Here is a 25699-nt window from a genome sequence, read left to right as displayed (position 1 = left end):
TCATTAGTAAATCGCGCCATTTTACTGTCAACATACCGGTACTAGATTGCTGCCTCAGATCACTCCGCGGCCTCTTTATTTTCATTCAGTCAGAAACGTGTTTTGTGGTAATGTTATGTAATTAACCCGTAACTACGGCTACTATTAAAATTGTGTTCTTTAAAAAATTGAGTATTGGAGTATTTGGAAAGCCTTCGAGCATTGACTAGAAGTTTAAAACAACACGAAGGCACTGGTCGACGGAGTAAAGCAGCCTACAGGTTGCCTTTGTTAGTGCGCTACGTTGGATGTCAATGAAGCTAATCCTATGTTTATTAACTAGTCCACAGAAATAAGAAACATGAACGGTAATCAGAATTTTCTGAAGTTATTTGGTAATATTAATTGTCGTATTGTTTGTCTTGTTGCTAGAACAATTTGCTTTCTTGTTGGACTAACTTTTTTACTAGAAACTTTGAACCAAGTTAATATAATCTATACTTATACACAATTCCATATAGCCTATTACTTGATATATTGTATTAATTATTTATTTATTTCATGAGTAGTGTAAAAATCTGGAAATATTACCATAGCGTTTTTTTTTGCATTAGCTGCACATTATGCTTATGGCCCTTCCAAAATTCAAAACATGAAGACATAAGAGTAATTAACACATCAGATAGTTTGCCTCTGCTTGCTCATAATCAAGCACGTGGACTGATTTGAACAGACAAGGAACGCGTGCAAACAGGCTAATACATGATCAAATATTCGCGCAGATTAAACCTCATCGACTTTGCAAGCATGATATTATCACTGAATACCTCCTGTCCCCATCAACTCACATGCAAATCATAGATAAATGATAAGTCAAAGGCAACGTCCACGTTACTATTTTTGCTCGACTTGCGCTGTCATCAAAACACAAACTGTATTTGACTACAAATGATCGTTAGTATCAACTGAATGTCGTATGCAAATGTAAACGCTTTGGCCGTTGCTGGCGGCTTCTGCAATTGAAATAAATGGGATGCGCTAGGATAAAGTTGCCGTTGATCCTCTAATGAGATGTAACTCGATGTATAAGCCACTGCAGCAGCTCAGCGCGTGTGCAGGAGGCGGCGCATGGGACGGTCATATCATTTCCAACGGACGAAGATTATTATTAAAGTGTCCCAGTAGACCGGGATGTCTTCCTGTCTCCATCAGCCATGCGTCCTCCCGGTGTAAACGAATGAACAAACGAGGCGTTGCGGAGCGCGGTTAGCCAATGCGGACGCTCCTCACACGCGAGAGAGCGTCGACTGGGATAGTGAGCCGTCGAGCTGTCAGGTACGGATGATAATTGTCATGTTTCTGTTTCGGTCTGGACTTCCACAGGGGAATGAGTAATCGCTATGTGCTCATCGAAGGAGGCGGGTATCTCTCAGACATCCGGAATCCATCGCGGAATCCCACAGCTGTACAGCGGGGCCGAGAGTCACAGCGGCCCGCTCTAGGAGCTCCTGCCGCGCGTCGTTATGCCATTCCCAGCGCTGTTTATGGAGGATTACTGTAGGAGACAGGCGTGCGTCATTTCGTGCCTTGATTGATTCACGTTTTCCCATAATATGGCCGATCAGAGCAACATTCAGTCCGCCGCCTCCAAAAGCATCAGGCCGTTTAAATCCAGCGAGGAGTACCTGTATGCCATGAAGGAGGATCTGGCTGAATGGCTGAACACGTTGTACGATCTGGACATCACGGCGGACACTTTTATGGAGGGTCTGGAGACCGGCTGCGCGCTCTGTCGGCATGCCAACAACGTGAACCGCGCCGCGCACGAATTCAAGGCGAACTGTCCAGATGCGGCGCTCTCTTTGCGGATACCCAGCAAGGACGTGGTCTTCCAGTCGAGGAATGTCATTCCCGGGTCGTTTTTGGCCAGAGACAACGTGTCTAATTTCATCGGCTGGTGCAGACAGGAGCTCTGGATCAAGGATGTGCTCATGTTTGAGACCAACGACCTGGTGGAGAGGTGCAACGAGAAGAACTTCGTGCTGTGCCTGCTGGAAGTGGCTCGCCGCGGGGCCAAATTCGGCATGCTGGCCCCCATGTTGATTCAACTGGAGGAGGAGATCGAGGAGGAGATCCGAGACCAGGAGAACCTTACGGAGGTCATGGGGGAGACCGGGGAGTCCGAGAGCCCGCCGAAAAGGACGTACACTCGCAAGCAGAGCATCGGTGAGCCCGACCCGGAGCTGTTGGCCCGCTGGCGGGAGCAGCAGAAGCGAGTTCTGCTGGATATGCGCAATCTGGACGAGCTGGTGAGTTTGACAGCTGTCAGCATAGGCTCTCAAGTTCATGATAATCACAAACTAGATTATTAATTTGGTCTACTGGTGGGTTATTGACCAGTAAAGATGGAACTATGCTGGAAGTGCTTCAACACGTGTTGCATTTAAAACGCAACTATTGAAGTGATTATGTTGATTTGTGGTGTCAGTGGTTATTGTGTTACAATGTGTTATTATTCGACTAGAAACTGCACATAGGTTATTGAAAGGTTCTTCCCTTGCTTCTGAACTTTCAGTGCTACTGTAGATCTTCTCTCAGATAGCGCTTCACATCACAAGTTTCAGTTTAGAAGAGCAAATTAGTGCAAGCCATTTCACTGAATCTTGCAATGACAACAAAACTGTTACTCTTTTTACTATCTCTTTATAATTATATATATATATATATATATATATATATATATATATATATATATATATATATATATGTATATATGTATGTATGTATATATATATATATATATATATATATATATATATATATATATATATATATATATATATATATATCACTTGTTGCAATATGGATTTAATTTAAACAAACAAAATAAATTTAGTAATGTTCAATTTAATTTGTTTGTTTAAATTCAACCCAAATAAATCAACCCAACCTCATAACTTACATTTTTTTTTGTAAATCCAAGAAATCATTTTTAAATCCTTTTTTCAGTGCATTTCTTATCATCTGATCACACAAAAAAAATTTTTTATCTATCTTTAACCCTACTGTTCCATTACAAATTAGAAATAAAGTAGACATTTATAAATATCAGATGAAATAAAGCTATCCTTCATAGTGAAGCACTTATTTCAGCAATTCACTTTACACTTTTACACAGTCCTGTGTCAGACCTCCTCAAAGTCTGAAACCATCTTAGTCTATTCATGAGATTGAATTGCTGAATGATAAATGAACTTCTAAAATTCTGATTGATTCGAGTGACCCATGTTGAGTAAAACCACTGAGAGGGTTCACACAAACAAGCTCTAATCCAGATTGATCCAAATAGTTTCTTGAGACTTTTATTTGTTCAGTCTTTTATCTCGAATCCTTATGATTGACACAATCTGATCATGTGAGTGCGTTTCTGTGTGTTTTTGAAGGGGCAGGAGGAAAGGTCAGAGAGTGTGTGTGATTTGTATCGGAGCTGCGTGAGCCTGCATGTTTTGCTTTCCACCTGCTGATGTAGAATGTTGACACTCCATCCCATATCTCACCTAGATGTGTTCTTGAGGAGGTTAAAGGTTGTTTCTTTAGGATCAGGTATTGGATCCTGGTCTGTGTTAGCCAACTGACAAGCTAAGACAGATAAATATTTATAAACTAAGTGGCTGATAAACACGCTTTATTTGATTAACATCTTAGCCAGAAAAGCAAACATGGCTGAGTTACAGAAAGAGACTCCTTCAGTTTGCATAGTGCTTTTGCCAGTCGTCAAGATCTGCTCTCAGTTATGCCGACATCCACATGTTTATGGGAACTACAGGGGGAAATTTGCAATCTCCCACAAGCACTAGTGCTCCGGGACTTCATTAGACTGCCTCTCAGTTACTGTGTGCAACTGTGGTTATTTCCTTCTAAAAGTCCCCCTCTTCACTCCTTTTACTTTCACCACTTAAACCTGTCAACAGATGCATCATGCCAAAGATCAATGTGCAAGCAGCCCTTATCTGCACTTGCATTATAAATTGAGCTGTTGATCTAGTGTTGGTCCATCAGAGAAACAGCCGTCAGCTCTTGTGAATGTGTAAGCATCTTTTCCTTGAGCATGAACTGCAAGCATCAGCATAAGTTCAGGCAGCATGAAGAAACCGTGGACGTCAGGTGATGTTAAATCATTCCATAGCATTTTTTTTACCCAGTGTATGCCTAATTTTAAAGTGTACACTCTGAGATTTGTCTGGTGTCTGGCACAGTAGACACGTTTGATTTGTCCCTTTTTATGGCTGACCTTGTCTGGATTGTCTAGCGCAGCTGCTAGTCATCTTATCCGGTGAGCCATGTTGCCGAACAGAGCAGCTGGCTTTCTCCTGCAGAGACTTCGGGGATTCAGTGACAGGCAGCAAGTCCAAACACTGCAACATCATCACAGTAAAGCTTCAGGACATACTGATGCTCTCAGCAGAATTCAGTCATCACTCTCTCTTCATGTCTTCTGTGTTGATCTGTGTGTTTGTTTACCTCCCCTCTGTAATTATAAGATCTCACACTGCCTTTGGTCTCTGCCAGACAAGTTTGGACAGATCATTTGTTTGGTTCATTTACAGTTCATCTTGTTGGTAGAATTGAGAGATATGCTATGCAGACAGTTATGACAGTTGTTTGGGTCAAGTATACTTCCACACTCACTTCCTCTTATATATCTTCAAAAGCCTTGTTGTTTTATCGTGCAGCTAATTTGAGAATATGGAAGTTCCAGGTGATTATTATTAATATTTTTACTTTGCATTGTGACCCCATGACTTCTTAGACTTGGCAGTTGTTACACAGATACACACTTCAAAGACAGTTACAATAAAATAACACAATATATAATGTAGCGCTTATTTAAAGTTATGAAAATCCATTTTCAAACTGCTGCCTAAATACATCTTTTAACTGTGGTTATTTTATTATTATTTTATATTTTAAGAAAATATTGTCCATATTGTCTTAAGTACAGCAAAAAGGTTGCTGGTTCAAGTCCTGGTTTGACCAGTTGGCGTTTCTGTGTGGAGTTTGCATGTTCTCCCTAAGTTTGCGTGGGTTTCCTCTGGGTGCTCCGGTTTCCCCCACAGTCCAAAGACATGCACTATAAGTGAAATGGGAAAACTAAATTGTTCGTAAGGTTGAATAATACTTCTGCGTCAAGTGATTGCCATGACCAACGCCGCATGCTTTTGCACGTAGCCGTGCATTTATACTTCTGAGTGCTGTTTGGTTGCTCTTCCTGTTCTGTTTCTCTGTATCGAGTTTCTTCATGGGTGTTTTATTTTTTTCTGAACACAACCGTAATGTACAAGTACCTAAAGCTCGCTCATTCAGTTGCTGGAACCTGCGGATGCGCAACAACTTTAATCATAAGATAAACACAAAACAAAAGTTTCCATCTGGAACTCCTTCACGGGACTCGACACTTGTAAACACTCGCTCGATCAGGCTCAAGGCTCTCAGCACCGCCCACACTTGTCACAGCTAGCAAGATGACCAATCACAGAGCTTGTGCTACATTTCAATGTGACGGTGCTTGACGCAGAAGTATAAATCAGTTTTGAGTGTGTATGGGTGATTCCCTGTACTGGGTTTTGGCTGGATAGGCACAACGTAAAACATATGGTAGAAAAGTTGGTGGTTCGTTTGGCTGTGGTGACCTCTGAAATGGAGACTGAGCCGAAGGAAAAATTAATAAATATTGTAGGTATATTATAGGTATAGTTTATTTGAAAAGATTTTTGCTATTTTGTAATAAAAAATGACTATTTTTTTTTGTATCTATTTATAACAGATTTTAAATATTGGTGCATGATTAATGTGAATATATTTTTATTATCCTAATGCTAATGTGAAGCATGCTTAATGTTGCAGCATAAATCATATTTAAAATGAATGGGATATTGCACACAACAACAAGTGGTCTATTTAATCCCCTGCACAACATAAAAGAAGACAACAATTATTTATTACCAAACAGTGTTTTTATTCTATTTAGTTGAATTGTTTGAAAAAAGAAAAAGAAAAAAAACTTAGATATGAAACAAAATGAGGCAGAATAAATTGTGGAGAAAAATTCTATTTGAGTGAACAGTCCATTACATAGTGTTATTTAATAAAACTGCATCTGTGTAACTGACAACATTAGATTACATTAGCAAAAGTGGTAGTCAACGGTAGGCGTGGTTCGGAATAAGTTTCTGACGGTATGATAACCTTGGATAAAAACATCATGGTTTCATGGTTTCCCAGTACTGTGATTACAGCTCTAAAATATGCTCTTTTTAAATGTCAGGGTACAAAACAACTACTTTTCCCCCATTGAGCACAATATATTTCAATTTAGGAAACATTTATATTTTGGAACAGTAAACATGTCAGGCTAAATAATTCAAATAAATCTGCTATCTTAATTAGTTTCAAAAACACTGTACAATACGAAAAAAAAAAACTTTACATATACCTTAGGAACGGTTTATAATTTCTTCTTTTTTTTGCTGTTAAATACCTTGACTTTTCCAAATTGTGGTAAACCTTGAAACCGGTTATTGTCCCATGCCTAGTCAAGGATCAGATCAGGTGAAATGATCTTAGTAATGTAACTGAGATTGACTCTGTTAACTTACTGTCCCTAATTCAATTTATCATAATTCATGTCTTGATAATGAAGATATTTTTTTTTTTTCAAAGACACATACAGTTTGCTTGAGTGCTGTCTGTAAGAAACATGAATGTAGGGTGCAATCCAGCCATTCTCATCTATTGGATATTAGCTTGGTCACAATAAATTTCAACATTTAAGACTGAAAAACACCAACAACACAGTCACGGTCAACACAAAAGATTTGTGATTGTGAAATAAAAACCTGGCCATAAGGATTATTCCACATTGATCTCAAATTTCTCAAAAAGATTTCCATGGAAACAGGATATAAGATGGATGTGCTCAGATTTGGTCATGGTAATGCTATTCATCCCTGAGGAGCATGAGTGGTAGTTTTGCCTGATGCTCACCTTCCATTATTTTCTCTTATATATTCAACCAGAGAAACACACACACACACATTTTACTTCCCAAGAGGGTTTGGTGATCTGAAATAACAGTCGCGCTATGAGGAAAAGCAGAAGCGTCTCTGAGATATGAGTGTATTTGAATTACAATGCTGCAGTTCCTCTTCATTTTTCTTAGTTACAGAAACACTAATGCAAACACTCCTCTGCATCTTTCTCTTTAAAGCCTTACTCATCACTGTTGAGTTTGCCTGGGATTTTCCATTGCTAGACGGTATGGGGGAGGCAGGCCTGCTTTCCCCTCAGAGTGTTATTTAGTACATCCTAGTCTTGCTAAAAATGTCCAGTCACATAAATACAAGTGCAGTGGAGCTCAACCCAAAGTTGATAGAGAGCGGTATGGTTTTGCTATGTCGTCTTTCTCAGCACATTCGTCATTTGCTTGTGTAAGTTCTGTTGCTGACAGACACACTGTCTCATTGCATTACATCATTCTTCATAAAGCTGCAGAATTATTAGCTTCTCAGAATGCTCGCAATACTTATTTTGAGCACTCTGACGTGTTTGTGACAATATAATGTGTGAAGTAATACACTCAGATGACATGTCAACAGCAGAACTTAAACAATAACGATAAATTAATTTGTGGTTGGTAAGAGTTTTTAACTTTTTATCATATCCTCAAAGCCACAAGGTTAGGTTTCAAGATATTAGTTATTTAAAATTTACGATATTAGGTTTCATTTTAGGGTTTTGGTATCATTTAGGATTGAAAGTTCAAAACTTCTTTTAAATATAAGTGTTTTGTTGCACTTTTTTTTTTACTGCATTCCACCTCGTTTAATCAGTATAAAGAGAACATTTTCTCTTGTGTTTAAGACGTAATACACAGATGTAATATGACATTTATTATACTGTGCTGTAGCCCAGGAGTGTCCAAACTCGGTCCTGGAGGGCCAGTGTCCTGCATAGTTTAGCTCTAACTTCCTTCAAAACACCTCCTTGGAAGTTTCTTGTATACCTAGAAAGAGCTTGATTAGCTGGTTCAGGTGTGTTTAATTGGGGTAGTAACTAAAATATGCAGGACATCGGCCCTCCGGGACCGAGCTTGGACCCTCCTGCTGTAGACGGATCTTTTTGTGAAGCAAAAAAAGTCTCTTTAAGTCTTTCTAGAAGACGATGGAGACGTAACACCCTGTGATACTCAGAAAAACAGGTTTGGTTTTCATAATCACGTACTACCCCTTTTGCCTTCAGAACTGCCTTAATCCTTTGTGGCATAGATTCAACAAGGCATTGGAAATATTCCTCAGAGATTTTGGTCCATATTGACATGATAGCGTCACGCAGTTGCTATAGATTTGTCGGCTGCACATTTATAATGTGAATCTCCTGTTTCACCACATCCCAACTATTGGATTGAGATCTGGTGACTGTGGAAGCCATTTGAGTACAGTGAACTCATTGTCAGGTTCATGAAACTAGTCTGAGTTGATTCGCGCTTTATGACATGGCGCGTTATCCTGCTGAAAGTAGCTGTCAGAAGATGGGAACACTGTGGTCAGAAAGAGATGGACATGGTCAGCAACAATACTCAGGTAGGCTGTGGCATTGACACGATGCTCAAGTAGTACTAATGGACCCAAAGTGTGCCAAGAAAATATCCCCCACACCATTACACCACCCCCACCTGCCTGAACCATTGATACACGGCAGGATGGATCCATGCTTTCATGTTGTTGATGCCAAATTCTGACCCTACTCTGAAAAAAAAATATTCAAAGATGATTCCTTGGATTTACTACATTTTTTATGTTAAGTGGTTGTAAACAAATTATTTGGGCTGAATTTAAACAAACAAATTAAGTTGAACATTATTACATTTAATTTGTTTGTTTAAATTCAACACAAATACATTGTTTGCAACAGTTCTGCATGCAACACTTTTTTCAGTGTACCATCCAAATATCGCAACAGAAATTGAGACTCATCAGACCAGGCAACATTTTTCCGATCTTCTATTGTCCAATTTTGTTGAGCCTGTGTGAATTGTAGCCTCAGTTTCCTGTTCTTAGCTGACAGGACTGGCACCCGGTGTGGTCTTCTGCTGCTGTACCACATCTGCCTCAAGGTTAGAAGTGTTGTGCGTTCAGAAATGCTCTACTGCATACCTTGGTTGTAACAAGTGGTTATTTGAGTTATTTTTGCCTTTCTATCAGCTCGAACCAGTCTGGACATCTCCTCTGACCTCTAACATCAACAATACATTTGCGCCACAGAACTGACACTCACTGGATATTTTCTCTTCTTCGGACCATTCTCTGTAAACCCTAGTTATGGTTGTGCATGAAAATCCCAGTAGATCAGCAGTTTCTGAAATACTCATCAACAACCATGTTTAAAGTCACTTAAATCACCTTTCTTTCTTTTTTTGATGCTCAGTTTGAACTGCAGCAGATTGTCTTGGCCATGTCTACATGCCTAAATGCATTGAGTTGCTGCCAGGTGATTGGCTGATTAGAAATTTGCGTTAACGAGCAGTTGGACAGGTGTACCTAATAAAGTGGCCGGTAAGTTTAAATCGCGTTCACAAAACTGTTCTGTACAGATTTTTTAAGCACAGCACACACATCCGAAGCACACCACATCACTGCCGACGCACATTTATGTTCAAATGTCATGTAAAAGTGCATTTTGTGTAATAGACCCCTTTTATTGGATGATTTAATACTACATACATTTCGGTAAAATGATTTTGATAAAATTTTAATTACAGTGAACAAATGCTTGATAAAGTACTAGATCGCCTCTTTACAGGTTTATTTTGTTATATTGAGTCTGATCTGATTCTGCAAGTTTTATCATCCATCAGTCCATATCAGGAGTTTTGAAAATGAAAACATTTATCAGAAAGCTTGATCTGTTGTATTTTGTGGTATGAATTAAGTCTGGCAGAGACATGGGTTTGGTGGTCAAATATAGATGTAAAACTATAATTGTAATTAACTTGTGACCCTCCACAACTGGAACAAATTTAGTAAAAGTTTTGATAAAATCACTTGAATCAAAATGATGCTGTTGTTTAAGCCACATTATGAAGGCAGGAGAACAAATTACCAGTGCTGATGTCCGTTTTTTTTTTTTTACAAATGCTCTTATAAACAGCAAAACAGACAGCATCTTGTCAGAAACACCAAATAAAAAGACATGAAGGCATATGACCAAAAGGATGCCCAAGCTAAGACATCAGTGCTGTTTTATCTAACAGACACTCTTTTCTCTGTGTTTTTCTCCCCCTCTCTTTTTCTCTCTCACCCCACACCCCCGAGGCCTTGACATTCTGCTTCATGGTTTTGTCAATAATGCACAGCCCCAGTAGTCTCCCTCTGTTTTTGTTCCTCTGACACGCACATACAAACGCACACACACATGCATGCATATAATACACATATAGTCTCCGTTTTGAGCTTGAAAGGGAAGAGTGGACAAGCTTTTTGCTGGTGCAGTGCATTATGGCTGCCCTCCTCATAAAGATCAGACATTAATAATCCCAAATCTTGGAGACTTGTAGAGTAATGTGCTGTTGCTGAAGGTTTAATGCCAAGACAAATTTCCCATTGAGTTATTTTTATTGAAAGAGGTTTGTACACTGAAAATCTACAAATTTAACTACCAGTTAATGGTAGTGAGTTGCATTGGCTTCTTAAATAGACGTTTATATTCAATATTTCCCATAATATGTAGTTATACATTGGTATAAATGCATACATTTAATTGAACAAATGCAAATTTTCTAATTAGATGTCACATTTCTTTTAGTGTATGTTTGATAAAAACTGTTACACGTTTAACGAGGCAATTCTTGTTATTTAATGGCAAAATATTACTTCACTATTATAGTGAAAAGGCATTTTTTTGTTTCCAGTTTTCAGTGTAAATCTATAAATTCCCAAATTCCATGTGACAACTTTGTGTTTTGTGACATTTGTGCTTGTGTTTAATTTGAGCGGTAATTGTATGTTTGTTGCATCTTGGGCTGTTGTTTGTTAAAAGTGTGTAAAGCCGTCTTTCATATTAGTTTTTACCTGTAATAAAAACACTTGTAGTGAGTTTCCACTCTGCCTTTTGATTATTACATTATTATGATAATCATAATGCACATTTTGTCAGTAAAGTTGGTTCTGTAATCAGCTGTAAATCTCCAACACCTTTTTCACAGAGCCATAGATCACTGGCCAGCTATATTATAAAAGTCATAAACAATTCAATCGAATAATTCAACCAAAATTAAATCAAAGATAATCATTCTGTGAGTTATTATTATTATTTTTATTATTGCTTTTGTACAGTAGAACAATTCTTTTTGCAAACTGGTGGTTACATGACAACATAGATGGGACGGTAACAACAACAAAAAGCAAGCCATGATGTCCAAATAAAATATTCAATTGAAAATAATATATACAGTTGAAGTCAGAATTATTAGCCCCCCTTTGATTTTTTTTTTCTGTTTAAAATATTTTCCAATGATGTTTAACAAACCAAGGATTTGTCTAAAAATATTTTTTCTTCTGGAAAAAAGTCTTATTTGTTTTCTTTCGGCTATAGGATAAAAGCAGTTTTTAATTTTTAAATAAAGTCAAAACTATTAGCCCCTTTAAGCTCAATTTTTTTTCGATAGTCTATAAAACAAACTATCAGTATACAATAACTTGCCTAATTACCCTAACCTGCCTAGGTAACCTAATAAACCTAGTCAAGCCTTTAAATGTCACTTTAAGCTGTATAGAAGTGTCTTGAAAAATATCCAGTAAAATATTATTTACTGTCGTCATGGCATAGATAAATTAAATCAGTTATTAGAAATGAGTTATTAAAACTATTATGTTTAGAAATGTGTTGTAAAAATCTGCTCTCCGTTAAACAGAATAAAGGGAAAAAAATAAACAGGGGGGCTAATAATTCTGATCTCAACTGTATATACACTGGTCCCTCGTTATAACGCGGTTCACCTTTCGCGGATTCACAGTTTTGCAGATTTTTTTAGTGCAATTTAATATGCGCTTTTTAAAACAGCGCATTGCGTTCTGCTTCCTGATTGGCTGTAGACCATTGTCAATCAATATACCCCATGTCTCATGTACAGTGCAGAATGCGTTCGGCTTGCCAAATAAACATAAATCTTTGATCGCTAGCAGTGTGAGTTCCAACAAGAATGCAAAAAGAGTTGTAACAGTCCACAACAAGACTGTAAAGATCGATGTGTAAGAAGTATGTGAAAATACCACAATTTTTACTCCAAACTCACCTCATACCTTTGAGTTGTGATGATTCTATAGTCATGTGATTATTAGTCACATGAAATCAATCCGCTTGACGTCCAATCGCTCTATCAAACTGTATGGAGAGACTCAACAAATAGTAATAATAATAATAATATATATATATATATATATATATATATATATATATATATATATATATATATATATATATATATATATATATGCATTGTATCTGATGGCCAGAGAGTGATTCATTTTTAAAATTTGTCAAAATATTGGTGTCTGTGAGGCAGCAAGTCCAGAAACTGTTGTGTACACCAGGATTTTAAAATTCCCTTTAATGTATGATATGCCAAAAAAGTGGTCATAAACGAATATTTTCTAAAGTCAAATGAGTAGCGGCTTGGACCAGGAAATGATATTTCATATGTTATGATTTAACAGGTTGATAAACACGGTTAAGACCTCTGTTTGAATTTCTGCATATCTTCATGTGGTGTATGTAGTTTCCGCATGAGAGCGCCCTCTGGCCTTTGGAGGAAATATACTCCTGAACACAAAGCCATGTTTCTCTGACAAGATGTGCGTGACAATCGAAGTAGGGCTGGGCCGATAATCAATATTATATCAAACTGCAACAAAGTTTATGTCAGTAACAATGACAAGCTCTAGACTTTGATCTAAGAGCCAATCACATGGCAGAAATGTGCAGCAATGGGAATCTAAAAGTGTGTCGATATTAGAGATGGACTGAATTTTCTGCCAATGCAAATTTATCAGCCAAAAATATTATGCCATTTAATGGATCCTCTAATTTCTGTGGCTTCAGTTAGTTTTGGGCTACTCTTGAAAATTCAGAAGCATTAACAAATTATATCAAATTAACAAATGATATCATATCGTTATCATTTAGCATTTTTGCAATATCTGTCAGCAAATCTGAATTGAAGCTTATGCTAAATTGCAATTTTCATTTTAATTTATCATGCAGTCCTAGTATGTATTTATACAGAGACCCAGAAGGGATGTGATGGTGGGGAAAAAAATGGGTGGACTGGAAGTAAAAAAAACTGAGTGGGAGAGATGTTTGCGTTTTCTCGCAAAGATGTTTTGCTTTCCCTCGCAAAGAGGTTTTGCGTTATCTCGCAAAATGTACATAAGCTGATCAGGGATCAGTTTATCATTAGGAGCGCGTCCGTATACATGCATTGCCTGATTCATAGGTTGTAAATGAAGGGCGGTGATTGACGCAGATCTTTAATGGAAAGAAAGTGAATGCAGACATTTTTATATTCAGCGTGCTTTCAAGATTGAAAATACACAAGAAATATGGGAAAATAATTAATGATAGAATGATAGAGTGATAGAATGGTAAAATACGGAAGAATCTCTGCAAAAATGGGAGGGTTGACATGCATGAAGTGAACAGGAAGTGTTTGTGGAAAAACAGTTATGTGGGATAATGCAAAATGTCCTTGCGAGGGAATGCAAAAACTTATATATATATATATATATATATATATATATATATATATATATATATATATATATATATATATATATATATATATATATATATATATAAATTTATTTTTTTATTTATTTTATTATTATTTTTTCCTATCACTGTTTTTTTTTCCCACATATTTTTTTTCTCCCACTCATTTTTTCCCCCCACCATCACTTCCCTTCTGGGTCTCTGTATATATTTGTGTGTATAGACATTCAAACCCCAAAATATTCAAATCCCTGACAAATGTTGACTTAATGTTGCTTTTATGCAAGCAGCAAGTTTATTTGATTAGAAATGACACAGGCTTCTCCCAAAAGATAATAAGACTATGTACAAGGCTTTTATTTACAATTAAACAAAACCTTTAAGTCAGAATTTGCCAGCATACATACAGTATGCAGCAAAAAGGGATGCAAAAAAATCCAGTTACTATATTACACACAGTTGTGCTACTCAAAAAGTAATTGAAACTTGAATGTTCAATGTTCACTTATCTTTAGACTTAAAGATAGTATATAATTTCGGACACAGCAAGAGACATGATTGTGGGCCCTTTTGACTTGGGCCTGTGTGCAACCACCCAGAAAACTACATAATAATTGCCCAGCATACACCTATAGCACTAACCACATATTGCAAAAGCACTTCTCTGATGTTCTTGCAGAAAATGCCAGCAGGATTTTGACCACTCGTATGCTCTCCTATATGCTGTTTTCCTCAAGGGTCACAATTGAGATTTATGGAAGAGAACTGCAATCCCCCAAAGGCTGAAAGGAACGTGAGGACAGTGAGAGAGGGAGGAAGGGAGAGACATAGCTGTGAGCTAGAGGTGAATCGAAGGACAATCACAGTGGAGAGAGGCTGATATCTCACAGAGGTGGAGTCAGAAGAAAATAGAACGGTTTGCAGTGAAAGATATGGAAAAAACAGTTGGTAGAGAGTGGATGAAAGACGTGTGGGGGCGAGAGCGAAAGAAAAGAAGAAATCAGTGCAGGAAAAGAAACGGAACAGGGGGCAGATGAGGACAGGGAAACGAGAAAAATATGGATGGAGAATAAAGGGAGCTGCGAAAAGAGTGAGGGCAGCTGAGGTGAGCTGCTGCTCTGTCAGCCTCACAGCTAAATACGTTTTTAAGTGAGCTCTTCTTTAATAACAATTTTAAATTTACTTCAGAGTGTAGTGTAACAAATATATTGGCAAATCTCTTTTATATGTGCCATTATTATTTTAGTGTGTTTGTTTGAAAAAAAAAAAAGAAGTCTGAGCAAGGCTGCATTTGATTTAACTGTATTGTGAAATATTGCTGCAATTTAAAGCAGCTGTTTTCTATTTGAATATTTTTAAAGTGTTATTTGTTTATTTAATGTCACTCCAGTATTCCATGTAGGGCTGCACAATATCTTGTTTCAGCATCGATATCGCAATAGGCACATTAACAATAGTCACATTGCAAGATATTGAGTGGGAATCATAGGAGACCAAGATCCACAGGACACATGTGATTTGTAGAGTTTAACCATAATAGAGTGAAAGTTTATCATTTGCATGTGTTTTTAAGGGCATTTCAAGAGGGTTTAAAAGATTCGGGCACAAGAAATGATGATGTTTGGAGGTTTGTTACAAAAAATAATTAAATGTAACTTTTTATACAATTTATGGATAATCATCAGTTATCATTTTCGTCTTGTTTCTAGTCCAAATATCCACATTTCAAAGCAAAAGCTTGACTTCTCATACCCCATTGGCAGATAATGCTTGTTTGAAGGAAAAACTCACTTAATTTTGACTTATTTCTTCTGAAGGTGAAAACAAAACAGAATTTTTTACTTTATCTAAGAATTTTTTGATATATGGATTGGAAGTGAGACAAAGCAAAGTAAGTAAAGCATTTTTTTTGTACCAGAAAACTGTTAGACTACTAAAAAAAAAAAAATCATCATATCTGAAAAGTTCATATAGAGCAAAAATCTCTAAATGCCGTCTTAAATCCGTCTTCTAAAATTAGCATTTTTATCAGGCTTCTGTGTGTAGGTTTAGCATTTTCACTTTTGAGGCAAAGTGTAAGTCTTTTGCATGGTCTTCAAAGTGTAATAATAGCTCAACATAGAAAATGAGCATTATTCTCGGCTTTCTTTATGGAAATTTCAGATGGCACTAAGAGGTTTTTGCATCTGAACTCTTAATTTATTGAAGAAAAATCAAATATCGCAATATCAGATGTTCCCAATATTGTGCAGCCCTAATTCCATGTCATGTTATTCTTCAGAAATCCCAATAGGCTGGTTTTGTTCTCAAGAAACGTTTCTTATTAGTAGTAATGTTCTATATTGTGGTGCTGCTTAATATTTGTGTAGAATTCATGATGAACAGAAATATAAGCAGATCATTATTTATGTAAAATAAAACAAACATAAACATTTGACACATACATTATTTTACTATTATTTATAGCAGTTGCCTCCAACCCCAGGTTGTGGACCGATACCAGTCTTTGGATCAATTGGTACCTGGCAGAAGAAGAAATAATTAATTATTTGCATTTTTAAGTCTGAATGATCCTTAATAAAAAAATAATAACTTTTGTTTTGAGCAATGACTGTATTCTCTTGGTTACATCTCGGGCTATTGAATGCCAAAATTTAACCCACAAGCTAGCAAACTGAGTAAGAAACAGACGTCTGTTGAAGTTTCTTTGCAAAGGGGAAAAGACCCAGTGAAGGACCTACAAACTGCCAAAGGTATGAATCCGCCACCCATTTGTCAATAAATCAGGTGAATCCAGCGTGTCTGTGCAAGACGAAGATCAACTGCTGGAGATCGCAAATGACAGTGGCCATTTAAATATCACCTCTTTTCCGCATGCAAGTTAATTATTTCCAATGGAGGCGAAAGGGTTTTGCGCACATATTGGAGTAACCAGGTGCACCCAGTTGAAAACATCCTCAGAATGCTGAGAGCATTTTGTCAGCAATGGTTGAAAACAGTTAATGGTTGCCTAACAGTCTACATATACCCACCCCCCAGGCTGCTGTAAAATTGTCAAGCGTTGACCTCTCTGTGGTGATAAAATAGGTGGGGACCGGACCACTGATCTTGGGTCTTGGGTTTTCTTTCAAAAATATTAAATAAAAGTTACTAAGCCCAAACTTGAATTCATGTCAGTTTGCAAATGACTATTTAAAATTGGGCAAATTGTGAGGATTCGACATAAAAGGAATGACACTAAATAAGATTGCTCACTACACAAAGAGAATGCAGAGTCCTCTGCTATTTTCTACCGTTCATTGTGGCTCTCTATTATCAGAAACAGTAAATGTGCTGGCTTCATTCATACACTAGATTGCCTATGGGATGATTTCACTTCACCCACACCAGTGAAAGCCAGGTTTCTCTCATATATAGAGTGCTTAGGTTGATAAAAAACACATGCTTTATTTTAGGTTGTATAAGTAGTTTCTAATTTTTCTATTGTGTTATTTTGGTTCATATCAACCCACCATATGCATATTTTCAGAGAAGAATTAGCCAAATAAAGCTGTTCAAGCTTCTTCGCTTGCATCATCCAGGCGAACTCCACTCCATGTCTTAGTTTGAGTTTACAATAACAACCCTGCTCTACAGTCCAGTACATGCATTCAAAAATAAGCAGGAGCCGGTTTGCCAGAGGTGCCTGTGTACTGTACAGACTGCTAGACCCGCCTCTGATGGATTTTACACCAGAGAGAGAGAGAGAGAGAGAGAGAGAAAAGTAGGTCATGGCAGTTTATGCTGGGTCAGAATCACACAAGCTGAGAGAATGTATCTCTCTCCCCCTCTCTCTCTCTCTGCATATTTCCCATGTAAACTCATCTTTTTTTTAATGATGCTCATTCTGATGTATGCTTTATTTTTGGCTGTTCTAAGACGTATCTCTTTGTGATTTGCTTCAGTAATACTCTTGTTATCAGTTATTTCGCACAGCATCTGTCTAAGCTCAGCGTTTGATTTGTGTGCACATGTGTATGCACATTCGTGTTTAGGTGAGCATGTGGAGCTGGGTGCGTGTGCGGTCGTGTCTGTATCTGCTCTGTGTGCTTTCTTAACTCTGTTGGTGGCTGATGGAATCACAGCATGGATGCCATTCCTATTACAGTTTGTTTTGAATGACCTGTGAGACAAGATGTGAGCTCATTGTTTTTGTACTTGTGCCATGGTAATGTAGTGGTATTCTGTGTGTAACAGTATCATAGAATGAGAAATATACAAGTTAAATTGAAATACATTTTGGTTTAAATCATATTTAACAGTAAACCTGATGACAATATGACTGTTACCAGTTGGAAAGTAAGGATTTTACTGAAGTGGGCGAACTGAATGACAGCACTAACATATCTTTTATCAGTTTAATGTATTAAATTGTACTTTTCCAATTCGTTAATGATAAAATTATTGGCTATTGACTAAAGGAAAAATGTATGGCTTAAAGGTTACTTTTTCATAACTTATAGTTCATCCAAAATGAAAATGTTCTCACCCTCAAGTGTTTCCGAACCTGTATGACTTTATGAGATGAAGAAAGCTAAAAACCTGTAACCAATGACTACATAGTAAGAAAAACATCTATTATTAGTGTCAATGGTTGCAGTTTTTTTTTTTACATTTTTAACATTTTTTTGTTTAACAGAAGAATGAAACTTATCTTACTTAGGTATGTAAACACTTGAGAGTGAGTTCATTTTTGATACAGTGAAGGATGAGTAAATGACAACTGAATTTTACTTTCTTATGTGAACTATCCCTTTATGAGATTAATGTTTTCGCAGTTTTTTGTCTAAAAAGAGAATCTTGCTATGTGTTTTGTCTATATATTTTCACAGCAGTGGCATTCTGTGAGCCTAAAAATGTAGACTTTTAAAGATGTGTTTCAAAGCTCAAGGTTTTTAAGTACTATAATATCATAATATTTTGTAAATCACCAAAATGTTCAATGTACTTTACAATTTAATAAAAAACTATGGCGGACCTCAGGACTATTTTTGTATGCAAACTCATATCCAGGGCTTAATTTGTGCCGTATCCGACTCCTCTGAAATCTGATCCGGCACCTCATTTTACCAATCCCCCTCCTCAACTGCCCTTCTCCCCTGTCCGCTGTTCACTCCCCAACCCTCTTCACTATCATTCGCGACATCTCTACATCCTCGGGTAACATGCTGAATCCGTTACCCTGGTCTGTTTCGGGACCTCGCAATTCACAAATTAAGCACTGCTCAGATCATAGCGTTTTTGTTTGTTTATTTGTTTATCACCACCTACCATCTATCATTGATGATCAGCATCTTTGGTCATTTTTCCAGATCCATGTGAAAAGAAGTTTCAACAACATTGTTATCTTTGTTTAAAACCTTTTAAAAACGTTTGTTCACAAGAGTATCAACAAATGCTGCTATTTCCACAAGTGTTTGTTCTTTTTTTTGTTTTTGGGCTTCCAAAGGACATGACACAATGAGAGAAGTGCTAACAATTTAAATTGAATAATGTTCCAGAGATATATAAAACAGATATAGCTCTAGCATTTGACAAAGGAGAACTTCCAGAATCTCTCCCAGTTCAGTGCTGCATTCGACTAAAAACTCCTCAAAGAAGGAGCAGCTCCAACCATAATAGATGAAGCTGTGGATTATGAGCCACGACCTGTAAGTATTTTCATTAGTTCAAATTTACCTATTACATGTGTAGTGTCTAGCATTAACGGTATGTTGTAGTAAGGACATAAACTAATTATGTAAACTGTAAACAATTTAGCTATAAATTCATATTCATCTATGAAGTGTGCTTCACACAGGTGAGTAGGCTTGACCTGTAGAAACAATATTTTCTCTCTTTCTCAACCCCCCCCCCCCTTTTTTTTTCTGACTCTAGCACTTGCTCTCTAAGCACAAACAGTTTCTTTGCATAATTAGCACTTCTTTTGTGTATTGCCTCTTCTTGTTGAATCACTGGATGCCTCCTCATATGTAAGTCACTTTGGACAAAAGAGTCGGCTAAATGTAACTGTAATGAAACGTCTACTGATTTCACATTGACACTACAGTCGAGTTCAGTATTTGAATATCTTAATGACCCGCATGTTTTTTCTCCTTTGTGGTCTGATAGAGATTTTCCATGGCCAAATTTAACTGTGGCTAAGATATGAAAATGTGTTACATAATCTGTACAGTACGTTGTGAGAAAAGCAAATGTGAAGAAGATATTGTCAGATAATAATTAGCTGGAGAGATTTTACACCATGTGCAATTTAAGTCATGTGAATTTTATACGTAACCACATTCAGACTCGAAAATCACCTGATGTTCCTGGTACTAGTGTAAAATTATAGCTCTGTCTGTCTCCCTAAACTTAGCTTTGGTTTTTGTCATAAAGCCTCGAAATAAAAGGCCAAGCTTGTGATAGTCTTATGCCGAGGCTTGTGAGGAGGACTTTCTTTAGTTCTTAGATTGGACACATATTTTACTTTGCCCTTAAGCACAAGCCACAACAAGCCTTTATATTGCTCTTACTCCAGTCTGACCATCAGATTTCAGTCAGTGTACATCATTGCTTACTTGACTAAACAGAAATCATTGTGCCGTGTTAACTAAATCTTTTAGGTTACTATTTGAAAGGGAACATTTAGTTCATGTTAAGCCTTTCATGATACGCCCAATAATTCAAAGCAGCTGGTTTGTCTGGTTAGGCCTGTGTTCATCTGTATGCGTCTGAGGAAATATGTGGTGTTTTGGGTTTTGGTGGTGAAAGGACTGTCGTTTTAATTGCGGTTGACAATCAGATAAGAGAGATGTGTGAATGTATGTTTGTGTGGGGGTTTCCCCTATGTTTTCCCTCCATCTGTAAGTTTGCTGGAAAAGCACACTGCTCTTTGTGATACAATCCCTGATCTCAGATCACTGCTTGCTTGCTGAAACTGAAAATGTCACAAATGTCCTTTGGCTTTGGTTTAAAGGGATAGTTCACCAAAAAAATAAAAATAAAATAATAATCTGTCATCATTTATTCAACCATATGCACATGTGATGTCAAACCTGTCAAACCCACTCTCTATTGCTGCATCCAAAACTCTTCAATTCTCTCTTTAGATGCAGCATTTTAAGGTGGGAAGGCATCGAAGCATGTTCAAATCCATATTCTGCTTCAATTCTCATCTCAGGAGGTGCCGTCTGCTGATCAAATTTTGAAGGCAGTGTTAGTGTTGTTCACTGTCCCTTATATTTTACAATCCTGTGCGTAACATTTCTGACTGTTGAGCTATCTCAGACTCTTGAGGCATCTTGAAGTGCCACCAGGATGTGTATTTGTGTAAGGCTGAGTGCTCACTGAAGTGTTTTCTTTTATTGCTGAAATGTGAGCGCTGTTTACCACTCATCAGATTATGCTACCAACACTGTATTGGAATGGTTCTGAGGTTGGGATTAGGGATTAGGTAGGTTAGGGGAATATTACAGCTTCATATCACACTACTCTACATTAAAATATACATGGTAGCAAAATCTGAAGTGTCATCAAAATGTGCTACCTACTTTTTGAATGGGAGGTAGGACAATCTGACAAGGTAGGACAAATCGACTGAACATCGTTACAAGTTGTTGTAGTGGTGGCGATAGTTGAGGTCCCGCCCCTCCTCCACTGTGATTTGACGGCTATCTTAAAAGTAACTGTTTTTCTACTTGCTACACCTGCGAAAATGCCAAGCGCTCAGCACTGACCTTACAACGCCTGCTCAGCGCCTCGCTGTGTTGCCGGCGCTCAAATAAAACATGGAGCTACCGTTGACATCAACAGGAAACAAATGCTCAGATTGACAAAAAAGCACTTCGGTGGACACCCAGCCTAAATGTATGTTTTTGAACAGTGTGTTGCACTTAGAACAATCACAATATTTAATATATTGTCTTATCACACAGTGCGTGAACATGTCTTTATTCATTTTGGTGATGCAATATATATTGCCCATACATAAAAACCAATTCTAACCACATTTCAGCTGATTGCGCAGATGCTTTATCTCTATTGGAGGTGTCAGTGTGTAAAACAAAAACACTATACTATAAATTACTATAGTATATTTTCTTGTGGGTGCCTGACGACTGAAAATAGATCTGTTACTTTTTCTAGTTCTTTTTAGTTTGGACATTTAATATTTTTATTTATTTATTTAGTATATATGTTTTTTTACAATCTAATTCCAATACCTAATTATTAAATAGTTAAAATGACTATAATTAACTGAAATAGTCTTACAAATAAAATATAATAAAAATTATAAATAAAATTATTTTAAAAGTGCGTTCTTTGGAAGAGTGTACTTGTATTATGATGGTATTATAGTGTCAAAAGGCTATTAAAATGACAATAATATTGTTCATCACAATAAATTTTGGTGCTATATATTGTACCACATAAAATGGATATAGTCACAGGTCTAGTTGGATTTTTTAGTGGCATTTTTAGTGAGAAGTTAGGATTGTAAGCAAATATGTCATTGGTTATTATTAAAGCTTTCTTTGTTCTGATGGACATGATTGAATTGTTATGTTGTATTAGAATTATTTTTTTACGAGGTGCAGCGAGGCAGCAAGTCTGGATGTAGCCAATGTTTTGTTATATTTTTTCCGGTTGGAATTCTCCCACAGAATTGTCATTTTTGTGTGTATTATCATTTTCGGTCAAAAGAAAAACTTTCTAAATGCTGAACATTTAACTGAACTATATCATGGAATTATTTTATATGTCTGCACTTTATTACTAGTCTTGTGTAAGGTTTATTTCAGCTGATATCGCTCAATTCACTCGCACTCCACATAAAAATATGTGTCTTGTTTTGCTAGACACCCCTAAAGCCCTGAGCGGTGCATTAAATTCAAGGCATGATCGTATTTAGGTTGGAGTCCACCCAGCCTCTATCTCCTGATGAAATCAGATATAAACTTCTCAGCAACAGATTTCTCATTCTTGCACAACTGAAACAACAAACGTTTCTCTGTGAGGTATTTGGCTCAAACAGCACCATATTGTTTAAATATTGTGTCTATGCAGTAAAATGCATCTGATAAATGTGATATAAATTGCTTTAAAAACACCTGCCCTTAAAACAGTTTCAATTCAAAGCTGTGATCTAAACTTACATATGAAAATGAGAATATTTTGGAACTTTTGGAGGAAAAAAAAAGACTATCTTTTTTTACTACACTAACTTGCTGCTGTAGTATGCTGGTGGCACGTGGTATAACAACTGGCATATTGTCTTGTGTTTGGATGTCGCTGACTTCTGAGAACACAATCTTGTAAGATAGTAATGGGACATAATTTAGCCAAAGCATTTTTATTTTGGTTTAAGCATTTCAGAATGAAAACAACATTTTGATATGATGTGCAGTGATATTCAGATTGTTTCAGTTGTCCATTACATGATCTGTTTGTTGTTGTTGTTGTTGTTTACATCAAGGAATTTATTTGATATATTAAGAATGTATCCTTTTCATTTACTGCATGTTTTTTATTTCTAATTGCATTTTAAGAGTTTATCCAGTTAATATTATAACCCCAAATGTTAACACTCTACTTGAAGGGGTGTTCATTAAACCTTCATAATCATTACATGACACATCAAGAATGTGAATGAGATTTTATGCAAGCTCAGGAAAGCCAGGAAGCCATTGTAAATGTCATGAAATTTATAAAAGTGTCATTAATATTTTTCTTCAGCTACAGTGGTACAAGCTGAATTGTCATTAAAATGTTATTAAATATCAATGATGCTTATAAAAAAAATTGACCGTTAGAACAATTTTAGTTAAACATTTTAATGACAAATACAGTTTGTTCCACTGAAAACGTAATCAGGAAAATAATCGTGACACAAACATAATGCCTCATGACAATCATGTTTATGACAGATTTATAACAGGTTATGTTGTCATAAGTTGTCATAAAAATGTCATCTTTGTATTTACAATGTCGTAACTGAGCAAATCTTGCAAAAAACAGAAATGTGCGCACATCTAGAAAAAAAACTTGAAGGCAGGTGCACGATCAAAAAACAAACATAAGTAGCAAAAGATTCAAAGTAGGTCGGCACACTGCCACTTTAGCTCTCAAAAAATTTTATTAGTCAAAATTACAAAAACACTACGTTTCGACCGACATGGTCTTCATCAGGTGTATTCATCAGGCTTCATGGCAGTGTGCCGACCTACTTTGAATCTTTTGTAACTGAGCAAATAACACTTAATAAGAGTTGTCAAAAGCATAAGGGCTGGGCGATTAATCGCAAAGTAATCGAAATCGATATTCAAAACCTATAGTCAATCAAAAATTTCCAGGTCAATTTATTTAATTACTTTCCCTACTGTGTGTGGAGTCACGTGACCCTGGTTTGTAAAGGCTAATTTATACTTTTAATCATTACATTATGATTTATGCTTATTTTATTGTGCTAATATTATACAAGACAGCGCCAGTGGTGTAGTGGTTAGTGCGTCGATACATGCACTTAGCCTCGTAGTCCTATGCCAATCCTTTATCTCTCTGCTCCCCATGCTTTCCTGTCAGCACTCTATACTGTCCTGTCTATTAAAGGTGAACCCCCCCCCCCCCAAATAATTATAATTAAAAAAAACTACACATCACTACAAAACATAGCGCAAGCTTTGTGAGTGGTCGGTTTGGTAGCGGTGACCACGGTGGGCGGCACGGAGAGCCATGTTTTAGGCAACGTGTGTTTAATTTCAGTTGGTCAGTGTTGATGTTCAATAAAAAATCATAGTGTGTGTTTCCTTCAATTATTTTAAAATCAAGTAATACACCCTTCATTCAGAAATCTCTCACTTGTTGTAATATGTGAGCATATTTACTGTACAAAACTTGTCAGTGAATTATGAGTGCAAAAACATAAAATAAATAAAAAAAAGCATTCATTAAACGTAGTCGAGTTAAAATGTTCAATTAATTTGAGATTTTGATTTTAGGCCAAATCGCCCAGACTTAATAAGCATGCATAAAATCCCATTCACATTTAAAAACAAATCTACAGTCATTAGAAAAAGAGTCCTAAAAAACAGCTTGCAGTTTTTAAGTGTGAAGGCAAGTCTGCCACTATATTTCTCTTTAGCCGAGAGACAATGAGGGACAGAAAAACAGCGTCTGTTTAGACAGAACTCTTCTGAGACACTCAGTCACGCGATTACTGAGAACCGATTCCACTACTCCAAAACAGTCCACACCCAGGGCCTTTCTATATCTAAGCCGGAAGGGTCTTTCAGTCACTCACCCAGCCATCCTCCTGCATGTTACCTCTGTCAGAGCGTGTGTCTATCAGGTAGCCTGCAGTTATCAGAGAGACAGATACAGCACACTATCTCTCAGATGCTCCATTTCCCGCTCTGCATCTCCAGGCTGGCGCACCCAGCGCTGTGTCTTTGATTCGGGCTCCCTCAGTGCCGTACTGGAGGAAGCAGAGTGATAAACAGAGTTTTCCCTCCAGACACTCACACACTCAGGCAAAACAGCAGCCCTGATAACAGACCTTGGGATAGTCTGCTGGTACAAAAAAAAAAAAAAAAAAGATGAGGCCTGAAAGCACATGAGCACAGTTCTTTTTGTTAAGTGTCCATTTTCATTCTTGTTACAAAGTCACTAGTGTGATTGATGTACAGAGCAATATTAATTCAGTTCATGTACTTATACTGTATGTTTGGGGTTAGGATGAGGGTTATGTTTAGGGTTAGTTGCATGTAATTACACACACTTTAAGGTAATGTTAGGTTTGGAGGTAGGTTCAGCATTAGTACATAGTTATTACCCAGTTATTGCAATTATTGTAACAAGTGCATAGTATTTTTGTAGA

General features: G+C 37.0%; 1 protein-coding gene across 1 annotated transcript in view; it reads left to right on the top strand.

The window, feature by feature from the left end:
- Positions 1-1146: 1146 nt before the first annotated feature.
- gas2l1 (growth arrest-specific 2 like 1) overlaps positions 1147-25699 on the top strand; it is a 53434-nt gene continuing 28881 nt past the window's right edge. The window contains exon 1 of the mRNA XM_695912.10: positions 1147-2288. Coding sequence (XP_701004.4) covers positions 1593-2288 — 696 coding nt within the window. The 5' untranslated portion in view covers positions 1147-1592. The remainder of the gene's footprint in view (positions 2289-25699) is intronic.

Source organism: Danio rerio, chromosome 5 (genome assembly GCF_049306965.1).
Source record: "Danio rerio strain Tuebingen ecotype United States chromosome 5, GRCz12tu, whole genome shotgun sequence".
NCBI lineage: Eukaryota > Metazoa > Chordata > Actinopteri > Cypriniformes > Danionidae > Danio > Danio rerio.
The sequence above is the reverse complement of the archived record's forward strand: the minus strand, read 5'-3'. Positions and strand labels throughout refer to the sequence as shown.